Below are 25,137 nucleotides of genomic sequence, written 5' to 3'. Positions count from 1 at the left end.
AAAAGACTCCTTGAGAAATCATCTTTTATTGTTTATTGAAAGCACCTTGAATATATATATACATTGTGTCTTCATACACAGGAGTGATTTTACAAAGTGAGAGATTGTTTTACCAATGGATATTTAACTATAAAGCATTAGGAACTATATAGACAGTGACATCAGGTTATACAGGAGAAGTTATCAGACAACAGAGGAAGTGTTCTCTACGTTATTTTCCGTTCTTCTTCAGACGTCTGTCCTTCAGGGGGAATAGGGAGGAGGCATTGGGCCCGAGGAAATCTTTTCATAGGCTGGAGGAGCGTTAGGAACCTGGAGACAAGAGGGACAAACACATTCAAAGTAAATGGATGCAAGTTTAGAAAGAAGATCAGAACACTCAGACTGGGTCTTGTTTTTCTACTTGATCTCCTGTTGTCTTCAGTAGCAGATAATTATATCAGATACAAAATCTACATTTTTAACTTGGAATTAAGCATCTCTGTAAAACGTAGACACTATTTAAACAGTCTTGAACTTTCTATTGGTAGACTCTTATGACTGCTGCAGTGGAACAGTGGAAAAAGAAATGAAGGGCTGATCAGCACCATCTCATATGATCTGAAACCAGCCCTCCACCCCACCCTCTTTCTTTTCTTGCGCACACAACCGCATACCTCCCTTAGGAATGAAACATTTTAATACCTAACCCACGTCTGGTGACATAATAATCTCTCCTTCAGGCCTCCATTCCATCAGCTTCACGTGCTGTACACTGTGTTCAGAGCCCCAAGGCTTTGTATTGAACAAGTGCCCTCAGTCATGGACTTTGGGTTGCACAGAAGTAGAGACTTCCCACCAGTGAATTGTTGAAGGGTCATTTAGAAAGATACAACATTATTTCCTGAAGTCCTCTGTCTATTTATTTTCTACATACATTTTCCCCCCTTGGCATTCAAAAATATTTGTGTCACGTAAAAGGAGGATGTAACGGAGTAAAATTCCTCACCGCAGGTCGGAAGCTGCCAAAGTCGGTGAGAGCCATCTTGTTATCTGCGGAAGGTCCTGCCTCTGAGTACTGGCCCCTTGTGACACCTGGTGACCCCGATCTGGGGCTCTGCAGCGGAGAGAAAGATGTGTGAAGAGTTGAGGGGAAAGAGGAGAAATTAACAGAGTGATTAAATAAGAGAGAGAAAGTCACAGTGAAATTTTATACCAATCTGAGCCAAGATTTGTCTTTATCTGATTTAGTGTGGAAATCACTTTATAAGTGTGGAAATCACTTTATAGCATGTATGGAATTTGCGGTAACATTTGATATCTGCTTTTAATTTGTTAGAATGACAGATAATTCATCATTTCAAGTCTAAAATCTGAAGGCCAATGTTTGTGTGATGGTCTCACCCTGATTAATCTGTAGCCGCTCCTCTTCTTAAAGTACCAGCAGCCCAGGATGAGCAGAGCTGCCAGGATGACCACCAGCAGAGCTATGCCCACAGCCCTGGATTACCCAAAACATACAAAGAGTTTAAATTCATGGCTTTACCTCTTTTACAATATCAACGTCAATATAGTTATAACAAAGATTTACATCAGAATACAAAAATCTCTGGTTCAATCAAAGCAACGATTCCTGATTTCAAGAAAAAAAACAGAAACGCATACTCCTCAGCTCTGACAAATCCTCCTCTGCTGCTGGCAAAATAGATGTTGAAGTCTCCACGAGGCATTCCGTCTGTACGATTGCACCGCATCAAGCTAGAAATCTGCAGAAAATCACATTACAAACTAATCAAATACAATGCAATAACATTGTGACTATTTCAAAGACTTCGTATTCTTCCAGTGGGTCACATCATATTCATTTGCATAGTGTAAATGGATATTTATATATAATCCGTCGTGTCGGGTGTGAAATCAGCCTGCTGTACTGGAGAATAAATATGCATTTGTTAAGAACAGCGCTGTTAATTATTCCAACACCAGGATGCATACACTGTACATCAGAAACCATCACACTTAACCACCATGGAGCTGTTTAACGTATTTGTAATTGTTTTAATATAATAGAAATATGCCAATTAATAAATAAAAACATCATATATACCCATAGCCTATATTAAAATGTATCTGTTATTGTATTTCTTTAAGATGGAGAAAAAGGAAAGCTCACATATCATGAAAATGTGGCATGTAAATTTATACATATTGTCACAAATAAATGTTTTTTTTTTATGTCTAAATTAGGTTTCCCTTTGGATTTTGCATGGGTTAACATTGTGACAACAGTAAATCTTCATTGTCAAGATTGCAAATCAACAGTTTGTGACAGAGACAGAAAAACCAATCGGAACATAAACCTTATCAATATTTCACTAGTGTCGTTTTGCAGCAGCAGATGCAAAAGAATCAATTCCTGCTGCAGACAACATATATTACAGCATCAATTTGTCCCATCTGGTCAGATAATATCAAGCTACTCAGAGCTCAGCTGACAATAATGTTATTTACAAGTGGGTTAATTCATCACACAGTGCAAAAATATTCTAACCCCCCCGATTAACTCCACTGCAGAAGAGAAAAGAAAGTCAAGTAGACCACAATCTTACCAAATTGGATAATTAGATTGCAGAGAATAGTTCCTCTGATTGGGATGGCTTCTCAACAAGAACAAAAAGAAAGACTGCCTCCTCGGAGCTCCGAGTTGTTTCAATCCTCAAATATGCTGCCTCGGTGTGCCGGAGAGCAGAGAGGGGCAGAAAACCCTCATGACCGTCACGGGTTAGAGGCTCATGGTTAAACCCATTGAAGCGGAGTAATTACCGTGAAACCCTGTGGTCCTGAAATGCAACAGCTCCTGACACAGGCGTCAGCTGCTGGCTGGTCATATTAAAAAAAAGTGTGTGTGTGGTATTGTTATTCATGAGCTACAGTAATGGTCCAATATTACTTTAATCCAGTAAACAAGTCATAAACTTTTATTGTAATTTATATAGCACACACAAGCTACAGGGAATGTTCTGGTTGTATATTTACAATAGAGAAAGATAACATAAAATAATGTTTTATTCTCTTCTGATAGATACAAGATAAGGAAAAATCTAAATTTCTTCTAGTTTTTCTTTTTTTGTGGTACAGGTATTCTCCATATAGGAATGCGGAAATGTGCCATCTTTGCAAAAGTATAAATTACACTTTACTAAATAAATCAATTACCTTCAAAACCAAATTAAGCTCTCCATCTACTTAGGTGAACAGAAAGAATTTATATAACATATGGAATAAAAGGTTAATGAGAAATAATAATTCTGTGTCAAACCAGGGTCAGCACCTGAAATAAACCCCACAAAAACATTTCCTAAACACAGTTGTTCAACTGTCCATACAACGATTTTGCTCAGTGTATTTGTAGAGATTTTGATGAATGAACAAACATTACAAAGCAAATTTATAAATAAGGAGATACTTCAAAAACACAAATGAAGAAAGAGACAGTGTTTGCTTGTTAGTGTCACAAGTCAGGAAACTATAAAGACCAGCTACCTATATGGAGCAGTTCTAGTTCAAGCTGCAGAACGTGAGAGCTTGAGCTGCTTTTCTCCTCATTCAGCCTTTTTAACATGGTGGGGATTAGAAAGTTAGGTGCAAATAGGGTTGTAAACTGTTACTTAATTTCCAGTAGAGGCAAGTGACGGCATCTTAATGGTCTCATGTGGGATTCACAGGCTCCAATGCTGCCTTTGCTTCTGAATTAAGTCCAGCATTGGTTGATGTTGAGGTATTTCTATTTTTAAATAAACTTGATCATCGATAAAGGTCACAATGAAAAACAAACGTCACTGCATAAAACTGTATTTTCCAAAAAGCGACTTATTCTCAGTTATACACATTGGTTCTTACTGTTCTCTGTTGGATTTCATCACTGCCCCTGGGGCCAAACTGTTAACATATTCCTAAGATGATCAAAGTTTCAGCAGGACAAGATGGCAGTCAGACAAAAAATTGAAAAAGAGGCAAGCTACAGCTCAACGTCTCTGTCTTCTCGGCTACTAGGAATGTTTCACTTTTCTCCACAAGAGGGGGACGAAGGCCTGCCCATGAAACTGACTTAACTTGTTCCTAGCTGATGTTTTGCACTTTTAAAGACTAAAAGATGAACGGGTGAATGTTTTTCATTGGTCTACCTACATGTGCACAGACTCCTACCTTCCTGAATAACCTGGATCATGTGAGAAGGCCTAGGAGGAGGGTGACTTCCAGCCATTGGCAACATTTGGTGCTGTAGGTCAGCTGATGTGATGGTGTGATGTCAGGACTCCAAGCACACCTCACATTAATGATACTTGACATGGAAGTTTAGGGCTGCTGGTTAGAGCCATCTAAGATAAGTAGTCTAGGCTATTATATCTCATGTGAATAGCAAAGAAAATCACATGGAGGCAGCGTCCTTATTGTCCCCTGTAATTTAGGAAAATCCAATTCTCCCATTTTCTACGAAAAAGCCTCTGCCCTTGATCTCAGTGAGAGACTTATCCTTTCTATTGCAAAGATTTCTTTATCTATATGTTCATCCACTGCTTGAGGTTAACGGGTTTCGTTCGTTCACACCTTCTTTGAATACACCAAAGTACAGGACCTCAACATCACAAGGGATTTCATGTTACAAAATCTTTCGTAAAATTTGCCATATTTTCTTTCTAAATATTTGAATGTTTTATAGGCATGTCCAAAAGATACGGTAGTGCATTCAAGTGCCAGCGTCCAACATAATTCCTCTGATTGAAATTGTTATTGAACTAGTTAATGATTTAATTATCATTTTATCATTTTAAATGGATAGTTCATCATTCAAGGGATAGTTCAACACTCCAATTCAATTTAAACACTTCACCCAACCCTCCATCTGCATAGTGGTGAGTAGATAATGAGTGAAATTTCATTTTTTGGCTATCCCTAAAATGTGTTCATCTTTGCATCTGCAAACCACCACTGAGAAATCAGCCGAGGTTGCAGTGGATCCTGATATGATTTGGTACACAGTGGGGTCATCACCTTTACTTTTCTGGTCCTGGCTTATATTCTTCTTAATTGCTCCTTCAACATTTTCAAACAGATTTCTCACCACAGTACAATTTCGCCATATTTGCTTCCTGCTTCCTGTTTATTTACCCATCTGATAATGTGCCATTATTTATTTATACATATACAGTATACATCTTGCATCCTTTAATGTATATAGTACTGTAGTTGTTTGATTGAGCTCTATTTTATTTTCATTTAATGCACTTTGTATTCAAATGTCTTTGTTTGTTTTATATTTCCTCTTGTTCGGTTCAATTCAATTCATATTTTTTGGTATGGTGCCAAATCACAACATACGGTATCTCAAGGCACTTTGCATAGTGAGGTGGAGACCGCACCATATTATAGAGAAACCCAACAGTCCCCACAATAAATTAACCCCCTTTTAAAGGTCCAATGTGTAGAATGTGTGTGGGATCGAACCGCTCACCTTCTGGTTGAAGGATGACCGCTCTACCCCACAGCCACAAACATGAAAGAGAACCTGTGGCAACCTTCAGTTGTCATAAAAACTCAAAAGGTGTTGAGTGTAAAAAAAACATGGCGGCCTCCGTAGAGAGAGGACCCGCTCCTGATGTAAATATAAAGTTTATAAATATAAAGGGCCCATTCTAGAGTAAAGAAAACAATTTGTACAATTTAGATGGAACACACTAGTGAAAACATCACTAGGATTATTTAATCTCAGATTTTACACACTGAACCTTTAATGGGGAGGAACCATGGGCAGAGCCAGACTGGGTGTGTGTGCAGCCATGTGCCTCAACCGGTTGGTGTGAGTGGAGAGAGATGGGGGGGAGGGAAGGACTTCTTGATACTGAAATTGAGGTGGGTGGTTTGTGTGGTGCCACCCCCTCCACCTCCACCTCTCTCACCTGTTCCCCCCCCCAAAAAAAATAATAAACCAGCACCCGACTCCATCGTGTGATGAGGCCGCTCCGGGGCATCAGTGTCCGCCTGTGTGTGAGCCAGAGGAGCCCCCCTGCCTCCGGTCCTCCACACAGACAGGGATCACTCACTGACGCTGCCTGCTCCGAGGAGCTGTTTGGGCGCTGGGACGGAGAGGGAGCTAGAGGCTCTTCTCCAGCTGCCATCCTGCTCCTCCCCCTCCTCCACCTCCACCTCCACCAGAGCCACTTCTCTTTCTCATCACATCCCGAGGTAAATAAGCCGGATTCAACGACACCGACCGCTCATCTGGGTAATCGCGCCACCGTCCCGGGGTGTTACCGCTCGACCGGACACACCAGGCGGCCGCCGGGAGCCTGTTCCCGGGATCAGACAAGGAGAAAAAAGGAGGGAGGGGGGGTGGATCATTCTCATTTGTGATGGGGTCTTTGCTTTGTACCCTGCCTCCCTGGCGTCGGGTTGGGGTTACGCTTCCTTAGGCAAGTCCGAGGTCCACTTTGTGAGCCGGGGATGCGTTCGAGGAAGGCCGTAGCAAGTGGGAGGTGAATATCCGAGTCCGTGCGCGACACATAACACCGAGGAAAGAGCCGCACAGAGTCGGCAGCTCACGGCTAAAACGGGCTGGATGCTCTCCCGGTGGTGATGCTAGCTCGGGCAAGTTGCTGCACATATACCTAGCCAGCTAGCATACGTTAGCCGCATCTCCAGTTGTTGCTAGCCGGCTAACAACCCCGAGTTGACTGGAGTATCTCCCCTAAACGTCGTTTTCCCAGCTCGGCTTGTCAAATAAGTGTTTTCCAGGGCGGAAATAAGAGTAATTACCGAGTAATAACAGTCACTTCTGGTGTCAGGACGAGCTAACGTCGCTGTTGTGCTTGCGAGCAGCCACGCAAACCTGAATTGAAAACAAAAGGAAGAGTATAAGTAGACCTAAGTAGCTACACGGGTTTATCAATAGCTTTGTGTGTTTACGTTTCTCTCTCTTTCAGTCGCTAGCATGAATTTGAACAAACCACAAACAAGCTAACGTCACACACACACACGCAGAATTGTTTTAACTTTTTTCTTTTTTTCCCTTCTTTTCTTTCACCGTTGATTATTACATCGATTCGTCCACCACCTGAATTACATTGTGCTTCGCATCTGGAACCAGGAGCTAAACCTGCTAACTTCGTGCTTCTGCAGCTATTTGCATGTTCACCTTCACGCAGCTTGCAAACATCTCAGAGATACAAACATTGTGCACACATTTGGAACGGTGTGTGTATTTACGGGCCCCGGGTGATCAGAGGGGGGGTGTTCGGGCACCAGAAGCTGCAGCTCTGGCAAAGAAACTGCAACAGATCGATCATTTGTAAATACATGTCCGGGCTTGATATCCGGGCACGATCTGCCCACATCAAAGGGCAGTTACGTTGGCACTGTAATAATGCACACTCATGAAATGACACAGGTTTAGCACACACTGGGTACATGCAAAATATAGACCAGGGCAATGACACTGTATCAATAATTGTCACAATTTACTGTGTTTTTTTAATCATTAGCAACATAACAAAGGTTCACTATGTCAATATATTGCTCGTGCATTGTGCAAACATTGTGAGGAGGTTTAGCACATCTTTGATTTACCTCAAACTACAACCTTCACTCAGCAGGAAAACGTTAAAACTGAAAGGAATAACATTTATCGACTAATATGATCTTTTTTATTCTGATGCAATTTGACGATTTTCCTGGTTTTAACTGGGAACAATACTTCACGTGATGTCGTCCGACCATTATTGACGGCGAGATTGTTTCACTTTTCTGTCTCTCTGCAGCGTGTCGGAGATGTGAGGAATAGGAAGAGTTTGGTGATATCGAGCAGCCCGTGCATTGACACGACCTCTTGACCTCATCTTCAGCATGAATGGTGATATGCCTCATGTCCCCATCACTACTCTCGCTGGAATTGCTAGCCTGACAGACTGTAAGTGCAAACCTCGTCTCTAATGCCGCTCACTGTAGCCTAAACACTAACATTCAAAACCGAGATGTGGCAAGACTAAGGAATGCTGGACTTGGCTGTGGAGTTGTACCAGACATAACTGTAGCTGTGTGATTGAAAATGGTGTTGTTTCTTAATCCGGGTGATCTCAGGGCGGACAGAGGTGAAGGGGCTTGTGTTTCAGAAGATGGAAAGTTGTAGGAACTGCACCCAAACTGTTAAAACAGCATAATACTGAACAATTCCCAAAGATAATATTCATTGCCGAATTTAGGGATTGGATCCTATTAGGTTATAAAAGTGTACCCAACAAAGGGGAGATCTGTTAAATGTACAAACTGATGAGCCTTTCTTTGTGCTGACGTTCCCATATATGAAAGACCTAACCTGTCCTTCAATCTTCCTTTTAGTGTTGAACCAGCTGCCCTTGCCTTCTCCTCTCCCGGCCACTACTGCTAAGAGTCTGCTCTACAATGGAAGGATCTCTGAAGAGGTCAGCAGCCTCCTGGTGTGTCGGGACGAAAATCTGGTGACTCAGCTGGCACATAGCCTTACCCAGGTCTCCACTGAACACATGTAAGTACCAGTTCAAGAGAGGAAAACTTGCTAGTAGCAGCAGAAATCTTTGTTACGCCAGTATAGTTGTCAGCAGTCTTAATGAAAGTGCCACAGCGAAGTCATCAATGTTTCAATTTCAGTGATTAGATTACAGATTACCAGACAGGTCAGCTCATGCTCACTTGGTTGTCAGAATCACGCTCTGAAATTGGATGAGGAATCATAACGCTCTAATCATTTTTTTTCTTTGCTTTGCAGAGAGTTGAAGGACAACTTGGGGAACGATGAACCCGAGGGTGACATGCCAATACTTCTACAAACGTTGCTTTCCAGGAACCCCAAAGTCTTTGGGGACAAAAGTATGTTATCCCAGTAAAAGGTTTGGGATGGGATGAGGAAGAGGGACTGAGTCACTGCATGCTCTCTGTCCAGTTTCACCACATTGCTAAACAGACTTTTTAGTCATTTTTGCTGCTGCACGAAGCTGTGGTGCTGTATTGAGCAGCATTATCATAAAAATTGCTTCTGATGTTTACAGTTTAGAATCAGAGGAAGGAAAGTAGGTGAGGTTTGGTGCCGCAGACATGTGTTTATCTGACTTCCTGTTTGTGTAACACTGATTATAGATTTTTTTAATCCTTATCTTTTAGGTGTGATGCAGCAGCCGATGATGCAACAGTATAAGATAGCCCAGAATCAAATGCATGGGAGTCCAGGATCGAATTACCAGCAGACCGCTGTTCCTCAAAGCCCCCCTGGGTAAGGTGGTGACATCACACTGTATGATTACTATATATTTAGATGCATTTGTACTTTTACTAAGAGGATTTTTTACCTTCCTCCTTTTGCAGATGTTTTACGTCCCCGCAGTCTGGGTCAGCTTCCCGGTTCGTACCCCAGCAGAACAGCCCCATACCCAGTCCCTATACTCCCCAGAGTCCTGCAGACTACATGCAGTACAATCCACCCAGTTACTCCCAGCACCATCAGACTCAGCAAGGTGAGTACAAAGTGAGAAATGCGTGGGAGTATTGGCTGCACTATAACCTGCAGATCCTTCCCGATAAGTTCAGATAAAGTAAGCTGGACACAATCCAACTGCTTAAAGGAATAGTTCACAGAAAAATGAAAATTCACTCATTATCCAGTCACCACTATACTGATGGAGGGGCGGGTGAAGTGTTAGAGTCCACAAAACACTTTTGGAGTCTCAGGAGTAAACAGTGTTGCAGCCAAATCCAATACAATTGAAGGAAATGGTTACCAGTTCTTCAGACGTAAAAAAACCAGTAGAAAAAAACACAACATGCCTCCATACTGCTCCTGTGGTGTCATACAAGTGTCCGCAAGCCCCGACATTCATATTTGACTCAAAATGGCTTCATTTGCAGCATGTTTTTAACATAAATGTCCACTGATATCCTCCGTACACGTTCTCATGGACACACTGGAAAACCGCGCACACTCTCGCCCAAGGGAACGTGCTGGTGTGCCTCGTATCGCTACATCCGCTAGCATCGCTACATCCAGTAGTGGACATTCAGGCTTAAAACACGGTGTAAATTAAGTCGAATATGAATGTCGGGGCTTGCAGACACTTGGATGGCACCACACGAGCAGTATGGAGGTATGTTATGTTTTTTTCAGTTTTATTGCGTCTGAAGAAGGGGTCGCCTTGGCTGCAACACTGTTTACCCCTGAGACTCATGAATCGAACACTTCCCCCGCTCCTCCATCGACATGGTAGTGAGTAGATAATGAATGAATTTTCATTTTCAGTGAACTATCCCTTTAAGCTAATCCTTTAACTTAGCATAACTTAACCCTCAAACAGTAAAACTACAGCTATCCGCAAAGATGGGAAAAGTATCTATCTCACACATAGATATGTTACACTGCCCATCACAAATAATCTAACTGGAGATTTTTATTTTGCTCTCTGTTTCAGTTCCTGGTGGTGTAAGAAACAGCCATGACAACAAGGTCTCTGGTCTCTCAAGTAGTTCTTCTAATCACAATGCAAGACTGGTCACCGATGAAGAATACATGAACATGGCTCACAGACTGGGAAATGAGGTAATGCACAGATTCACGATATCCCGAACTGGGAACTGTACATCAGCGTTTAAAAGTAAATGATAAATGTGTTGTGTTCCAACAGGACAATGACCCCTCTGTGAGGGCTGCTGCATATCGAGTCAAATCACCACAGTCTGTGTGTTCCTCTGCTGGAAGTGAAGAGATGGCAAAAAGTATGCTGCCTTGGCAACAAGTTGATTCTTCTGCATTTTTTTGTAGAATCAAAAATAATACGCTATCATACAGTTTGTTATTTACCCAGACCTATTCTCAGGTGCTCACTTTTCTTTGAATTTATTTGTGTTTCAGCAGGATCCAGGCCTGACCTGCTCCTCGCCTCTGCCAACCGCAAAAAGAAGCAGAGAGAGAGAAGTAAAGAGGAAAATGAGCAGATGGATAAAAATAACTTGTACGACATTGTTGGTTCCCCAGCAAAAGACTCTGCCAAGCTGACGTTAAAGCTGTCCCGAGTGAAGATTCCAGATATTGATGAATCCAGAGAATTTCCTCCACGGGCACATATGGACTCAGACCATGAAATTGATTTGATGAATAATAATCAGTTGTCAAGGGACGCTCAGGACTTTTCACACAAGTTTGGTGCTGCGGAGCAGGTGAACTGTCAGCCGCCTCCTGTTCGGCCAAATACCAAGGAGATTGCAGTCGTCGGTGGGGGCGTGTATGATGATGCGGAGATGGATGCAATTGCAGAAATTGAGAGAATAGAAAGCGAGACAGCCAATGAGAGAGAACGATGGTCTAAAGAAGTCCAGGATAAAGGTACGTTTCTGTCTCTTCCCTGTGCCTTCTTGTTTTTTTTCTCCGACCCTGTATTTGCTTTTTTTTTTTACGGGTATCTAAACTAATAAAGTGTTCTTTATTGCAGACAAGCCACTGAAGAAACGGAAGCAAGACTCATATCCTCAGGAATCCGGAGCAGAGGCAGGTGACGGACCTGCTGTACAAGGGGGCAACGCTGGCAGCAAGGTGACACCCAAGAAGACAAATCCCGCAAGTAACTGTGCCAGTCGGCCGGCTTTGATGGTCAGTATTGACCTGCAGCAAGCTGGCAGAGTGACCGGACAACCTGTCGTGGTTTTGGAAGCAAATCCGTTGTGTGATGACCAGCTGAAACACCTAAATTCAAAGGCTGATGTGAAGGTAGACAAAGTTGTTGAAAACAAACCTGGGATCAACAAAAAGCATTCTGACAATCCCAAAGAACGAATTCAAAAAAAGTCTGGCTCAGATGGGCAACCAGAGAAGCAGGAAGCACCTCTGGTTGCTAAACAGAAGCAGGAGCACCAGCGGGAATCCAAACACAAGCATGATGGCAAGGCGGAGAGTGGTAACGGCCGTTCCGATGAAAGACGAACAGACACACCACGGCAAAAACATGACAAGCATTCAGAGTCGCGCAACAAAGAGGAAAAGAACCACAACAGTCACAGATCCCATGTCAACCAAGCAGAGACTCCAAAAACCATTAGTAGGATGGAGCGTAACTCCAAACACGGAGAGGACAAAGCCAAGGATAAAGAAAAGGATAAAGAAAAAGAAAAGGATAAGGACAAAGACAAAGACAAAGACAAAGATGGAAATAAAGATGGAAATAAAGATGGAAATAAAGAAGGAAATAAAGAAAGAGAAAAAGATAGAGAGAAGGACAGGGCCAAACACAGAGAAAGGGATAAAGATAGAGATAAATGTAAAGATAGAAATAGCGATAGAGATAGGGACAGAGAGAAAGACAGGGAAAGGAAACACAAGACACAGTCAACAGAAAACTGCAACAGACACTCTCCTGAACGTCATTCGAAATCCGACAGCCCGAGAGTGAAGCAAGACGGGAGCCGAAAGTCCGCTGACTTTAATGGTCGTCAGAAGACAGACACTTCCGCCCTTCAGAGCCCCCAAAATAAAAAAGAAGAAAGAGGTGGGGATGGCAGCGTCAGATGCCAAACTGGAAACAAACAGCAGTCGTTGGAGACAAAACCGAGCGAGTTCCCCTCATTCCTGCTCGGTGGCAAGACGGGGAGTCTGAAGAACTTCGTGATTCCAAAATTGAAACGAGACGGCAAAGAAAAAGAGCCACTACCTCCAAACAAATTGAAAGAGGTCTGGAGCGAACCCCTGATCCGACTGGAGAGAATGTCTTTGGTAGAGAACTTAAACAAAGGAGCGAAGCCCGTTGTTGTGGTTCAGAAACTCAGTGTTGATGAGGTGAAAAAGATCATCAAGGAAAGCAGGAACGCACACGGCTCCAAATCCAAGAACTCGTCCTCCTTCGACAAATCAGGGAAAGGTATGATTTTCTTTGTTTATTAAATATACACACTGAACTGGGGGGAACTTTGTTTCTGTGTTGTTCATTTACTTTACACCACTGTCTCAGAAATCACTCTTATCACAGTCATTGTGTCTTCTCTTTAATTGTACATGTTTAATCTGCTGAAAGCTCACTCAGCTCTTGTGCTTACAGAGAAGTCACTTTGTGAGAAGACAAACAAGCGAAGGCACAGTGTCGTCAGCAAGAAATTGAAGTACGCCGAGTTGGACTCAAATGATGAAGACAAAGATGATGATGAAGACGATGACTCTGAAAATAAGTGTAAGTATTCAATCTAAAAAAATGTCTGTACATGTACATCAGAGTGTGACAAAATCTGTCAAGATCACTCTCTCCCCTCCACTGAACATTTTAGCTCTCTGTAATCCTTAAGATTAAACGTTTGTGCCACCAAATATTTTCCAACTTTTCCTCACATTTTATAAAATTCTGTAAAAATGTCATAATTTTTGCTTAAACATCTTTAGAAACTTTCTTTCTCACTCATCCTAATCTTTATTCTCTCTGTCTTTTATTCCAGCTGCAAAGAAACGGCACAAGAAAGACCATGACAAGACCTCGAAGCAGGAAGAGAGGAAAGGCTCTGGAGAGCACCGTCAAAGCGGAGGTGTTCAAAACGTTCGCCGGGGGTCCGGTAACCGTCCTCGTGATAGGATCCTGGCTGAATCGGATGAAGAATCTCCACCGCCAATCCTAAGTGATGGTGAGTCTTTCTCACAAAAAAGTGAAACAGCAAAGACAATCTCTGTGAAGACAATATATATATATAAATATACTTTTATTTAGTTTTGTCTTGGTTGTGACACCTGTCATTCAAATTATCGCTATTTCAAATCTCAAATCAGGCCATCTCCCTAGACAGTTGGATCACTCCCCCCAGGTCTCTCTCTGTTAAATAGTTCCTGTTTACTGCTGTTAAGGATTTGACTAATGTTGTTTTCTTTTTGTTCAGTTGCCAAAAAATTGAAGAAAAAAGAGAAACATAAAAACAAGAAGGCGTACGATCCCAAGATGACACTGGAGGGTACTGTTCTACCACTTTGAACTTGAACTTTTGTAATACGAACGAGTTTCATGTCTTTATGAATTAACTTATCCTTTGTTTAACAGAAGTTATGGACTCCTCCACATTTAAGAGATTCGCAGCCAGTATGGATAGCATCCTCGAGAACCTTGATGAGGTGGATCTTACTGCTGAAGGTAAACATCAAGCACTGCACACTTTACATGGCACTTGACATCTGTGGAAGTGGCAAAGTTATAATTTTGTTCCCTCACACAGATGATGATGAAATACCTCAGGAGCTCTTGCTTGGAAAGCAGCAGTTGAACCAGCTCGGAAACGATTCTGCTAAGATTAAAGCTATGGGCATCTTTAACAAGGTAAGAGAAGTGTGTCTGTGCTCTGTCACATGGTTTCAACGTCATAGCTGCATTTCTGTGCGAGTAATCATCATCGTTTCATTGATTTACAGTTTTCTTCAAGCAAACTGATGAAAATACTAAATGTCCTGGAGAAGAACATTCAGGACAGTGTCAAACTTTCCACATTATTGAGTCATGTAAGTTGTCAGCAAGAAAATATTTATTTTAACTGTAGAATGATGACTCTTAATTCATTTAACTTATATGTAGAGCTTCTGAGTTGTGTCATTATGCTTTACAAAATTGTTTTTGGAATATGTAGGATAATGATTCCATGGACGAGGAGCGGCTGTGGCGCGACCTCATCATGGAGCGGGTGACCAAGTCCGCCGATGCCTGTCTGACTGCACTCAACATCATGACGTCTCCACACATGCCCAAGGTTGTGTACATGGAGGATGTGATCGAGAGGGTGTTGCAGTTCACCAAGTTCCATCTGCAGAGCTCTCTGTACCCTCAGTACGACCCGGCCTACAGGGTGGATCCCCACGGAGGTCAGCACTGTTTTCCTCTCTTCTCATAAATTGCAATAGTCTCGTAAAATAGCTTGCAGGAGTTATTTTATATGTTGGAGAATGTACATATAAACTAGCTGAATCCATGTTATACTCTTTTTATGCCTGATTGTGCTCAAATTTTCTTTGCACATTTTGGAAAAGAGCTTAAAACATGAGAACTCCACTGTTACATTTAATGATGAGACAAAGTCGAGAAGCAGTTTTAAAACCTTCAGGGATTTATTAAAAAAATGAGATTCCTGACAAAATTCTTATCAGATTATTTCACTTTTAAGTAAAAGTTGGCCACAGAATATTCTTGCAATAGTCTCACATAACCCTGTAATTGAATATTGAAATGTCTTGTGTCTGACACATTCAAACGCAAAGTTGTTGAGAACATTTTTAAAACAACCTGCGTCACATACCGTTGTTTTATTATCGGTGTTATCTTCTTCATTTAAGGTGGCGTGCACACACCAAAGTCCAAGCGAGGAAAGAGCTCCAGCCATAAACAGAAGGTGGTGGTCGTGCTCTACAGCAAAGTGTGTGAAATCGTCAGCAGCATCTCGGAGCTCCTGGAGTTACAGCTGCAAACTGACACCACGATTCTCCAGGTGAGACTCAAAATCTGATCGGATGTCATTCAAGTTCATGAACTCCAGAGCGCTAACGTACCTGATTGCTTCTGTGCCCGACTTTTAGGTGTCCACTCTGGGTATTACTCCGTTTTTTGTGGAGAACGTCAGCGAGCTGCAGTTGTGCGCCATCACGCTGGTGACAGCAGTAAGTCTGTCATGGCATATTCTATTGCTTTAGCAGTTCATCTTGCTTAAGATTCTCATTTTCTGATGATATTGCACAGCAACATCTCCAATCTAATAATTTGATTCAATCCTTTGCATTATACTCTCCCTCAGGTCTTCTCTCGTTACGAGAAACACAGGCAGCTCATTCTTGAAGAGATCTTCACCTCCCTTGCCAGACTGCCTACTAATAAACGCAGCCTCAGGAACTTCAGGTAAGAACGCGTAAAGTGAATATTTGTTCACTGAAATGGCAAATAAAACAAATGTCTCCAGTGCTGCTCAGTAAACAAATCTAGTGATGAGCCAAATGCCCTCTCGACCACTGTTAGATAACAAACTAAGACAGATTTATAATCTATCTTCTATTAAATTCCTTTCTAAAACATTTCTTTTTGTTAAAGCTTTTACAAATCAATGACATTGGCTCTTATTAACACTGACCAATCCCATTTATTCATTTATGTAATGTTATCTATGTCATCATTCTATTTTCTCTGCTTGTGTTCTGTTGTTTCGTTCTCATTTTATCTGTTGTTTCTTCCTTGTAAAGCACTTTGTACCATTGTTAAGAAAAGTGCTGTAGAAATCAAGTTTATCATTATTATTATTATTATAAATGTTTCCTTCTTCCTCCTCAGGCTGAACAACGGTGATTCGGATGGAGAGCCCGTGTACATCCAGATGGTCTCTGCTCTGGTTCTTCAGCTCATCCAGTGTGTGGTTCACCTTCCCTCTGTGAGAGAAGCAGAGGATGAATCTCACAAGAAGGTAAAGACGATGGATTTAACTGATATTTAAATGATCCTGATACATGTTTTGTTTCATAAATTAATTTACACATTGTGTACCCAGGTGGATAAAGACGTCCTTATCACAAACACGTTTGAAACTGCCATGAGGACAGCTCAGAACTTCCTCTCGGTGTTTCTCAAGAAGTGAGTCTTTGCTCTGTCTCTCAATATTCATCATGACGTAAGCCACTTAACTGTCAGTATCCTAAAAACGTTGTACCTGCTCCTGCTGTGGAATACACTCTAATATTAATTGACTTAATGTTGAACAATATTTTCTAATAAAAGTTGTATTCTCTGTGTGTCAGGTGTGGCAGTAAGCAGGGAGAGGAGGACTACAGGCCTCTGTTTGAGAACTTCGTTCACGACCTCCTGTCCACAATCAACAAGCCCGAGTGGCCTGCATCTGAACTACTGCTCAGTTTACTGGGCCGGCTGTTGGTGAGTCACATCCTTCACATCTGCCCAGTGGAAACCGCTGCTTGTGCGTTTTTTTTGGTTGTTGAGACGTTTCTGCTTCACCTCTTGTGCTCTCAGGTGCACCAGTTCAGTAACAAGCAGACAGAAATGGCTCTCAGGGTGGCGTCTCTGGACTACCTCGGCACTGTAGCTTCCCGACTGCGCAAAGATGCTGTAACCAGCAACATGGACCAAAAGGCTATTGACCGCATTCTCAGAGAGGTGGGCAAGATAACTACTGACTCTTTTAATCACCTATATATTTCCAGTGCTGTTGAGCTACTGTGGAACTGACCCTTGTTTGTTTTTGTGCTTACAGACGCCAGGCAGTGATGAGGTGCAGCAACTTCAGAAGGACTTATTAGATTACCTAGATGAGAGCAGTGACAAAGATTCATCTCTATTGGTGAGCGTTTAATATAATCATTATGGCCACATTTAAAATTTCCCTAAGGACTGGATGCTCATTTTTGCTGTAATATCGTGTGTACTTCAGTTACATGAAGCTCTTGAGTGGTTTGATACAGGTAAATTGCAGGTTGTTACGATTAGCATAAAAGACATATGGATTAAAAGTGTTCCTTGGTGTCAGTTGGGTTTTTATACCGTATAATATGCCTTAGAATAATCAGCATTTTGAATATCACTTCTCATTTGTTTCATCCAGTTTGCCAGGAAATTTTATATTGCCCAGTGGTTCAGGGACGCAACAAGTGAGGCAGAGAAAGCAATGAAGTCTCAAAATGAGGACGAGAACTGGAAAGGTCACAGTCATTCCAAGGATGTCGACTCGACTGAGGAGATTATGCAGAAAGCCGATGCACGAAAGAAATTCCTACGCAAGGTCATGAAGACTTCACAATCACATTCCAGTGCTCTGAGGTAAATACTACTAATTCACTGTGGATCACTGGGTTTATTTTGCTGTGCTGTTTGACTTGTTCACCCATCCTGGTAATGAACTATCCTCTTGACTTTCTTTTCAGGATGAACGCAATAGACTACGATGATTCGTGTGTAATCGTCAGATATCTGGCCTCTATGAGGCCTTTTGCCCAGAGCTTTGATATTTATTTATCACAGGTGAGAGAGTCAATTTAATATGAAGAATGGGGGAGATTGGGTTATGTTGTCTGTGACTAACTTTTTTTCTTTTGTGTCATATATAGATTCTGAGAGTTTTGGGTGAGAGTGCTATTGCAGTCAGAACTAAAGCCATGAAGTGTCTGTCTGAAGTAGTGGCTGTGGATCCAAGTATTCTGGCACGGGTAAGTCATCCTGTAAACTTTCACACTATCAAACTTGCAGCCATCATGTATATTCTTAACTGTTAATGCCATTGTGTTTGTTTTTCAGTTGGATATGCAGCGTGGGGTTCATTGTCGCCTCATGGACAACTCAACCAGTGTGCGAGAGGCCGCTGTGGAGCTCCTGGGCCGTTTTGTGCTAAGTCGACCTCAGCTCATTGAGCAGTACTACGATATGCTCATTGAAAGGATATTGGTAAATTCAATGTCACTCTTTGTACATCATCCATACATTTGTTTTCCTATTTTCCATTTCCACAGATATTTGCTGTTTTAATCTGGCAATAAATCAAAGCAAATTCACAACTTACATTAAGCTTCTACTGAGATGTCCTTGTACCCATTTTGTCTTCTTATAGGACACAGGTATCAGTGTAAGGAAGAGGGTCATTAAGATCCTGAGGGATATCTGCCTGGAGCAACCAGAATTCCACAAGATCACGGAGATGTGTGTGAAGATGATCCGAAGAGTCAATGACGAGGAGGGGATCAAGGTTTGTATTTAGCTTTATGTTAAAGCTTGGAAGTTGTTTTAATATACACAAAATATACTTTTAGCTAACCCTCATATCTCCGCCCGTGCAGAAATTGGTGAATGAGACTTTCCAGAAACTCTGGTTCACGCCCACACCCGGCCACGACAAAGAGGCCATGACCAGAAAGATCTTGAACATCACAGATGTGGTGCGTACTATCTAACATGTGACCAAAACATCTCTTGCACATTTTCAAATAAGAAACATTTGTATGTTTGACATTGTCACAATCTGGCTCTTGTGGTGTTTTGATTTCATCACAGGTGTTGGCATGTAAAGATACAGGCTACGATTGGTTTGAGCAACTTCTGCAGAACGTGAGTTTTTTCACTGGTTAAACTGTTTCGATATCTCATCAGCAGCTTCTTTGTCTTTGTCATAGTTGTTTAATTTTATCTGAACTCTGTTGCAGCTGCTGAAGTCAGAGAAGGACGCTTCGTACAAACCTGCCAGGAAGGCCTGTGTTCAGCTGGTGGACAATCTCGTGGAACACATACTGAAATACGAGGAGTCTCTTGCAGGTAACGGAAAGCAATTTAATACTTTATTTGCTTACAGAATTCATATTTTTTATTTTTATTTTGGTACACATGTACAGACACAGTGTGGTGACAGATGTTTCTGTTTGTGTTTCAGACTGTGAGGACAAAGGGGTCAACTCAGGTCGTCTCGTAGCATGCATCACCACTCTCTACCTGTTCAGCAAAATCAAAGCAGAGTTAATGGTCAAACATGCTATGACTATGCAGCCCTACCTGACCACAAAGTGCAATGTAATTATAACTTATTTTAATATATATTACATCATATTATAATGTCTTCCTCTACTTATGCTTTAAGTCTAGTTACAGCCAAATGAAAAAAGTGTTAAACCTATACTTTGGCTTTCATGTGTCTTCATCCTGACATTTTAGACTCAGAATGACTTCATGCTGATCTGCAACGTGGCCAAGATCTTGGAGCTGGTCGTTCCACTGATGGATCAGCCGAGTGAGACTTTCCTCAATACCATAGAAGAAGACCTGATGAAGCTCATCATCAAATATGGCATGACGGTCAGTGGCGTTTGCTTCTTGCAGCTTTGACAGAAAAAACTAACTGAACAGCACTGTTGTGAAGCAACTGTTCGGAACATCGTGATATCATTTGTTGTGTTTGCTTCTCAGGTTGTACAACACAGTGTGAGCTGTCTCGGTGCGGTTGTGAACAAGGTCACACACAACTACAAGTTTGTTTGGGCTTGTTTTAATCGTTACTATGGTAAGAACTATGCACTTGTAGCACAATCCTAATAGACCTTGAAATGGAAAAATGTCAAATAGACCACAAATTAAATTATTTACCTGTTTATTCACCTTCAAAAAGTTACATTTATACGCTCATGCTCATCATCTCACATCCAAGTAAATTAGCATTGAATGCTCAAAACAAAATGAGTGTTTCACTGTCGGTTCGTATGATTTTACAGGAGCTCTGGCAAAACTGAAGACCCAGCACCAGGAGGACCCCAGCAGCTCCACCCTGGTAGCGAACAAGCCGACTCTCCTGCGTTCTCTGTTCACGGTGGGGGCTCTCTGCCGACACTTTGATTTTGACCAGGAGGATTTCAAGGGTGCCAGCAAGGTAAACATCAGCACTCTGCTTTAACGTTGTATTGTTGTACGCAGAATTGCTGTTTTGGTGAATGAATGAAAATGAATCCATGTGTCACTCAGATTATCATCAAGGACAAAGTGTTGGAGCTTCTGCTGTACTTCACCACGCATGAAGAGGAGGAAGTCCAGATCAAGGCCATCATAGGTCTAGGTATGGTGCACTTCATCGCTGTTTAACATCAGATCCATTCACTGTACTTATAGTCATTTATTGTTGACAGCTCTAATCTTTTACTTGCCTGTATCTTTGACATTAGTTTCCTGAGTAATGACATCTGTATTTACATTCTTTCCATGGTCTCAAGGCTTCCAGTTCATCATGAACCCAGAGATCATGTTTGTGCAGGATGTGAAGGTTCTGTACAACAGTATCCTCTCAGATGAGACCACTATGGTCAGTCGGAAGATCCAGGTGTTAAAAAACCTGCAGACTTACCTGCAGGAGGAGGACTCCCGCATGCAGGAGGCCGATCGCGGATGTGAGTTTTACAAATCCACCTCGTGTGTTCTGTTACTCCATCTGCCGACAACATCCCAGAGCTAATCAGGCGGATGCTGTTGTGTATTCAGGGAAGAGTCAAGCCAAGGAGGAGGATCTGAAGGAAATGGGGGACATCTCATCGGGCATGAGCAGCTCCATAATGCAGATTTACCTGAAGCAGGTGCTGGACTCCTTCTTCCACTCACAGTCCACTGTTCGACACTTTGCCCTGAGCGTCATTACACTGACTCTAAACCAGGGCCTCGTCCATCCGGTGCAGGTATGTTCACAGTTTCACTGCAGCATATTGCTCTGTGAAAATGTATTTTCATCACAGAGTGACACTGTTATCTCAAATGCATCATGAGTTGTTCACAGAGTGGAAACTATGCTTTTTTTTTTAGTGTGTGCCCTACTTGATCGCAATGGGAACAGACCCAGAGCCAACCATGAAGAACAAGGCCGATCAACAGCTGGTGGATATTGACAAGAAATATACAGGGTTCATCCATGTGAGTGACTTGCTGGTTTATAATGACCAGAAAAGGGGTGACAGTGTAAAGGATAGTTTGCTTTAGATATTGGTCATAAGGTCTATATAATGGAAAAAATACTTTTTCACTTCACCTGCATATTCACAGATTTACTAAGTTATAGTTAAAATGTTAACATCACAACTACGGTTTATGGAGGCAGAAAATAAATAGATCCTTGTTGCAAAATGTTGCCTGGTGTCGTAACACATTTTTGTTTCAAAACTTTGATAAGTTACTCTACCAAATATTTTCTAAAATGTGAAGTAGGACAATGTTACACATTACAGAAAGAGGTTTTTAATGAAAGAAGAAACCACCAACAACAGAAATCTCAATTTAAACTTTAAAACATTTTGCACATCTAATAATATCGTGTAATTCAGCTTTTCATCCCAGACTTTGTAGATCAAGTAAGAATGAAATACAGGAATTACAAGAATTGTTTCTTCCACAGATGAAGGCCGTCGCAGGATTGAAGATGTCTTACCAGGTGCAACAGGCCATAAATGGACCAAAGAAAACAGTGATCCGAGGTGTTCGTCCCGATGAGCCAGACACTGCCCTCTGCTCACATCTCTACTCCTTGGTCCGTGGGAACAGGCAATATCGACGGGCTTTCCTCATTTCCCTGCTCAACCTGTTTGATGACAGCTCTGTAAGTTCCCCTCACTCTCTTAGATTCTCAGTGTGCGTTTTATGATGTTTGTGTATCTCCAACTACACATGCATGCATTTGCTAGCGCCACTGCATTTCCTATGGAATCAATGAATTGCAAAAAAAAACGTTTTGCCTCTGGAAGATATACAATATTCCTGTGTAGTAAAGGGCTATTCATCAATAGGTCATTTATATATTTCATTTTTTGTCCCCTTCAGAAAACAGAGGCGAACATGCTGCTTTTTATAGCAGACAACTTTGCCTGCTTCCCCTACCAGACCCAGGAGGAGCCTCTTTTCATCATGCACCACATAGACATTACTCTCTCTGTCTCTGGTAGCAACCTTCTTCAGTCTTTCAAGGAGGTGAGAAGCTTTTTTAAAATCTTGTAAATAACTTATTGCTTTTAGTTGTTGAGCGTGTGTCACATTCTCACTATATATCAGGTTAGTGTTTGAGTGATTTTGTTGTCTTCGCAGTCGTTACGGAAAGAGCCTGTACAGCGGGAAAAGAAGATGAAAAAGAAGAAGAAAAAGAAGAAGAAGAAGAAGAAGAAGCAGCACCGGAGGATGCAAAATAGCTCTGATGAAGATGAGAATGAAGAGCAGAGCAGCAGCAGCTCCAGCAGCAGTAGCTCTAGCAGCAGCGATGAGGAGGAAGAGGTGGTCCATAAGAGTAAGAAAACAGTGGGTTCTGACTCTGACATGGAGGATGAGGATGCAGTGATGGACCGTCTACCTGAGAACCCCAGCCCTCTGCTGGAGTTCGCCAACGCTTCCCAGGGTATTCTGCTGCTGCTGGTGCTCAAACAACATCTGAAGAATCTGTATGGCTTCTCAGACAGGTAAGTCACGCTAAAGAAAACATCCTTGGACAAATCTTTAAGGTGTTTACAAGACACAAGCTCGGCTTAACGTGTTTGTTTGTGTTGCAGCAAAATCCAGAAGTATTCTCCGACTGAGTCTGCGAAGGTGTACGAAAAGGCAGTGAACAGGAAATCCAAAGTCCACTTCAACCCTCGCCAGACCCTGGAATACCTGAAGAGTGATCTAGCCATCACAGATCTCAGTCACGAGACCAAGAGGAACATTGTGAAACAGTATTTGGATGTAAGCATTCAGCACGCTGTATTTTCTCATTCAGACTGTTTTGAATTGATTAACTAGTCATTTTAATCTCGGCAATATGTAGCAGACAAAACAAGTGTCATGTATTAAGTTGTCAAGTAAACTAAAAAGCTCTGCTTTGCTTTTGTGTCCTAGTTCAAGGTACTCATGGAGCACTTGGATCGCGACGAAGAAGAGGAGGGGGAGGCGAGTGCCAACGCCAGAAACAAAGCCATTACTTCACTGTTGAAGGGCCCGAAACTCCAGAACCACAATCACAATAATCACACTGCCCCGGTGGACACAGACGAAGAGGATAGTGACGATGAAGATGTGCCTGGAGTAAGAATTTAAAACTCCCTAAATATGGGACAGAGATTTCTCATAGGATATCCATAGTGACTTTGTGAATTAGTGAGGTCACAACAAAAGCCACCTGATGCTTTGGGAAAATGTGAAAATGCAGGTTAACCATTTCATTTTGGAATTAAAACTAGAAATTAAAGAAGAATTTAAGCAACACCTTCCTGACACAGTCATTACAGGTTTCACAAAGCTGCACTTTCACAAAGCTGCCTGTTTGAATGTAGTCCTGTACAGAATGTTGATATTAAATGGCCTTCCAATGCCTCTCACCTCCAGGGATTTTCAATGAATTTGAATTTTCTCCTCATTGTTGCTGAGAGCAATCTTGGTGGACATTTCTTCCTGTTCACACTTTACCCCAATGTTAAAACATCTGTATAAGATTTCTGTATAAAAAAAGTTTTGTGATGGACACTAACATTCTGCTACTTTTATCCACAGAGGAAACCAAGGAAAGGCAAGGATGGCGTCGAGGATTCGGGTCACATGAATGAGGGGGTGGATGCCATGGACGTCATCGCCATCTGCCGTCCCAAATACAAAGACAGACCACAGATTGCCAGGGTCATCCAGAAGACCAAAGCTGGCTACAGTATACATTGGATGACTGGGACTTACTCTGGGCCATGGGCTGTGGCAAAGAAACGGGACGGTCGCAAAAAGGTGCCTTGGGTCGACACTATCAAGGAGTCGGATATTATTTATAAGAAAATCTCTTTGACAAGCGGACACAAGCTCACAAACAAAGTGGCACAGACGTTACGGGCGCTGTACGCTGCCAAGGAGGGCAACTGAAATCTCTCAGACAGAGAACCCCTTCACAGTCCAAGTCTTTGTGGATCCAATATGTTACTCGCAGAAAGGAAGACGAAAACCTCTTGAGATTTAAGGACCTGTCGGAAGTGTTGTAAACACTGATCTGTTTTTGAGTACAGACATGTTTAAGTTAATCACAAGAAGGAAATGTTGGGAAAACATTGTGTGGGAGTTCCTTCGCTGTTGTGCAGCAACTCGGTTGTTTGATTTTTACTCCCACTGTATCATAGTTTAACTAAACACATGTTTATATCTGAACATACTTCTGTAAAAAAAAAAAGTTAAGTGAATGTTGGAAATTAGTGTAGTGATGATGTTCTTAATAAAGTGTTTTTGGAGTTTAAACTAGCACCAGATGGATTTATTCACAACTTTAAGCTGCGTTCTGTTTTTTCTTGTTCCAGACATTTTATTGTTTACCCACACTGTGTACATATCTTTGATATGATTTATTTATGTTAAGATCAGTGCAGTATCTGTGCCTATATGCGGGGGGGAAGTTATTTTGTTTTTAATATAGATTTTGATGTTATAGAGCCAAAAAAAAGGTGACCCCCTGCTCTTCCGGTGAAACAAATACTGCAATAAAATTTTCTTATGTCCTTGGTACTTGTTTGGGTTTGTTTTTGTGAATAGGTGACAGCCAGTCTGTGGAATCAGGACTTGGTGTAGCAGGAACACCACTCTGCTTATACAACACCTGTGTACCTGCTTTTCTTTTCTGTCTTGGGTCCATATATATGAAGGA

General features: G+C 41.9%; 2 protein-coding genes across 5 annotated transcripts; one reads left to right on the top strand and one right to left on the bottom strand.

The window, feature by feature from the left end:
- Positions 1 to 18: 18 nt before the first annotated feature.
- Positions 19 to 2,796, bottom strand: mlana (melan-A). Its single transcript, XM_035185010.2, has 5 exons — positions 2,589 to 2,796; positions 1,645 to 1,745; positions 1,384 to 1,480; positions 989 to 1,096; positions 19 to 312 (listed from the first exon to the last, which is right to left on the bottom strand). The coding sequence occupies exons 2-5, from the start codon at positions 1,731 to 1,733 to the stop codon at positions 244 to 246; spliced, it is 363 nt and encodes a 120-aa protein (XP_035040901.1). The 5' UTR covers positions 1,734 to 1,745; positions 2,589 to 2,796; the 3' UTR covers positions 19 to 243.
- A 3,210-nt stretch (positions 2,797 to 6,006) lies between these two features.
- Positions 6,007 to 24,995, top strand: LOC118125721 (nipped-B-like protein). Of its 4 annotated transcripts, none has more exons than XM_047344446.1 (47): positions 6,007 to 6,222; positions 7,794 to 7,942; positions 8,371 to 8,536; positions 8,777 to 8,877; positions 9,169 to 9,277; positions 9,370 to 9,518; positions 10,467 to 10,594; positions 10,680 to 10,770; positions 10,907 to 11,377; positions 11,484 to 12,902; positions 13,080 to 13,208; positions 13,468 to 13,650; positions 13,900 to 13,971; positions 14,058 to 14,147; positions 14,230 to 14,330; positions 14,423 to 14,509; positions 14,635 to 14,866; positions 15,335 to 15,486; positions 15,575 to 15,655; positions 15,790 to 15,890; positions 16,317 to 16,446; positions 16,531 to 16,613; positions 16,778 to 16,910; positions 17,007 to 17,150; positions 17,248 to 17,334; positions 17,596 to 17,810; positions 17,915 to 18,011; positions 18,098 to 18,196; positions 18,285 to 18,431; positions 18,595 to 18,729; positions 18,821 to 18,919; positions 19,035 to 19,088; positions 19,184 to 19,292; positions 19,408 to 19,544; positions 19,686 to 19,826; positions 19,938 to 20,031; positions 20,240 to 20,394; positions 20,487 to 20,577; positions 20,732 to 20,905; positions 20,997 to 21,187; positions 21,312 to 21,419; positions 21,898 to 22,098; positions 22,320 to 22,466; positions 22,581 to 22,945; positions 23,036 to 23,210; positions 23,364 to 23,549; positions 24,015 to 24,995. In XM_047344446.1, the coding sequence occupies exons 2-47, from the start codon at positions 7,879 to 7,881 to the stop codon at positions 24,366 to 24,368; spliced, it is 7,977 nt and encodes a 2,658-aa protein (XP_047200402.1). In that variant the 5' UTR covers positions 6,007 to 6,222; positions 7,794 to 7,878; the 3' UTR covers positions 24,369 to 24,995. The 4 variants fall into 4 exon arrangements, with proteins under 4 accessions (XP_047200402.1, XP_047200403.1, XP_047200401.1 ...); XM_047344447.1 differs by lacking the exon at positions 6,007 to 6,222 and adding an exon at positions 6,229 to 6,512 and having other exon boundaries at positions 14,061 to 14,147; XM_047344445.1 differs by lacking the exon at positions 6,007 to 6,222 and adding an exon at positions 6,229 to 6,512.
- The last annotated feature ends 142 nt before the right edge of the window (positions 24,996 to 25,137 follow it).

Source organism: Hippoglossus stenolepis, chromosome 18 (genome assembly GCF_022539355.2).
Source record: "Hippoglossus stenolepis isolate QCI-W04-F060 chromosome 18, HSTE1.2, whole genome shotgun sequence".
In the NCBI taxonomy this organism is placed as follows: Eukaryota; Metazoa; Chordata; class Actinopteri; order Pleuronectiformes; family Pleuronectidae; genus Hippoglossus; species Hippoglossus stenolepis.
Note: the sequence above shows the minus strand (reverse complement) of the source record. Positions and strands in the feature narration are given on the sequence as shown.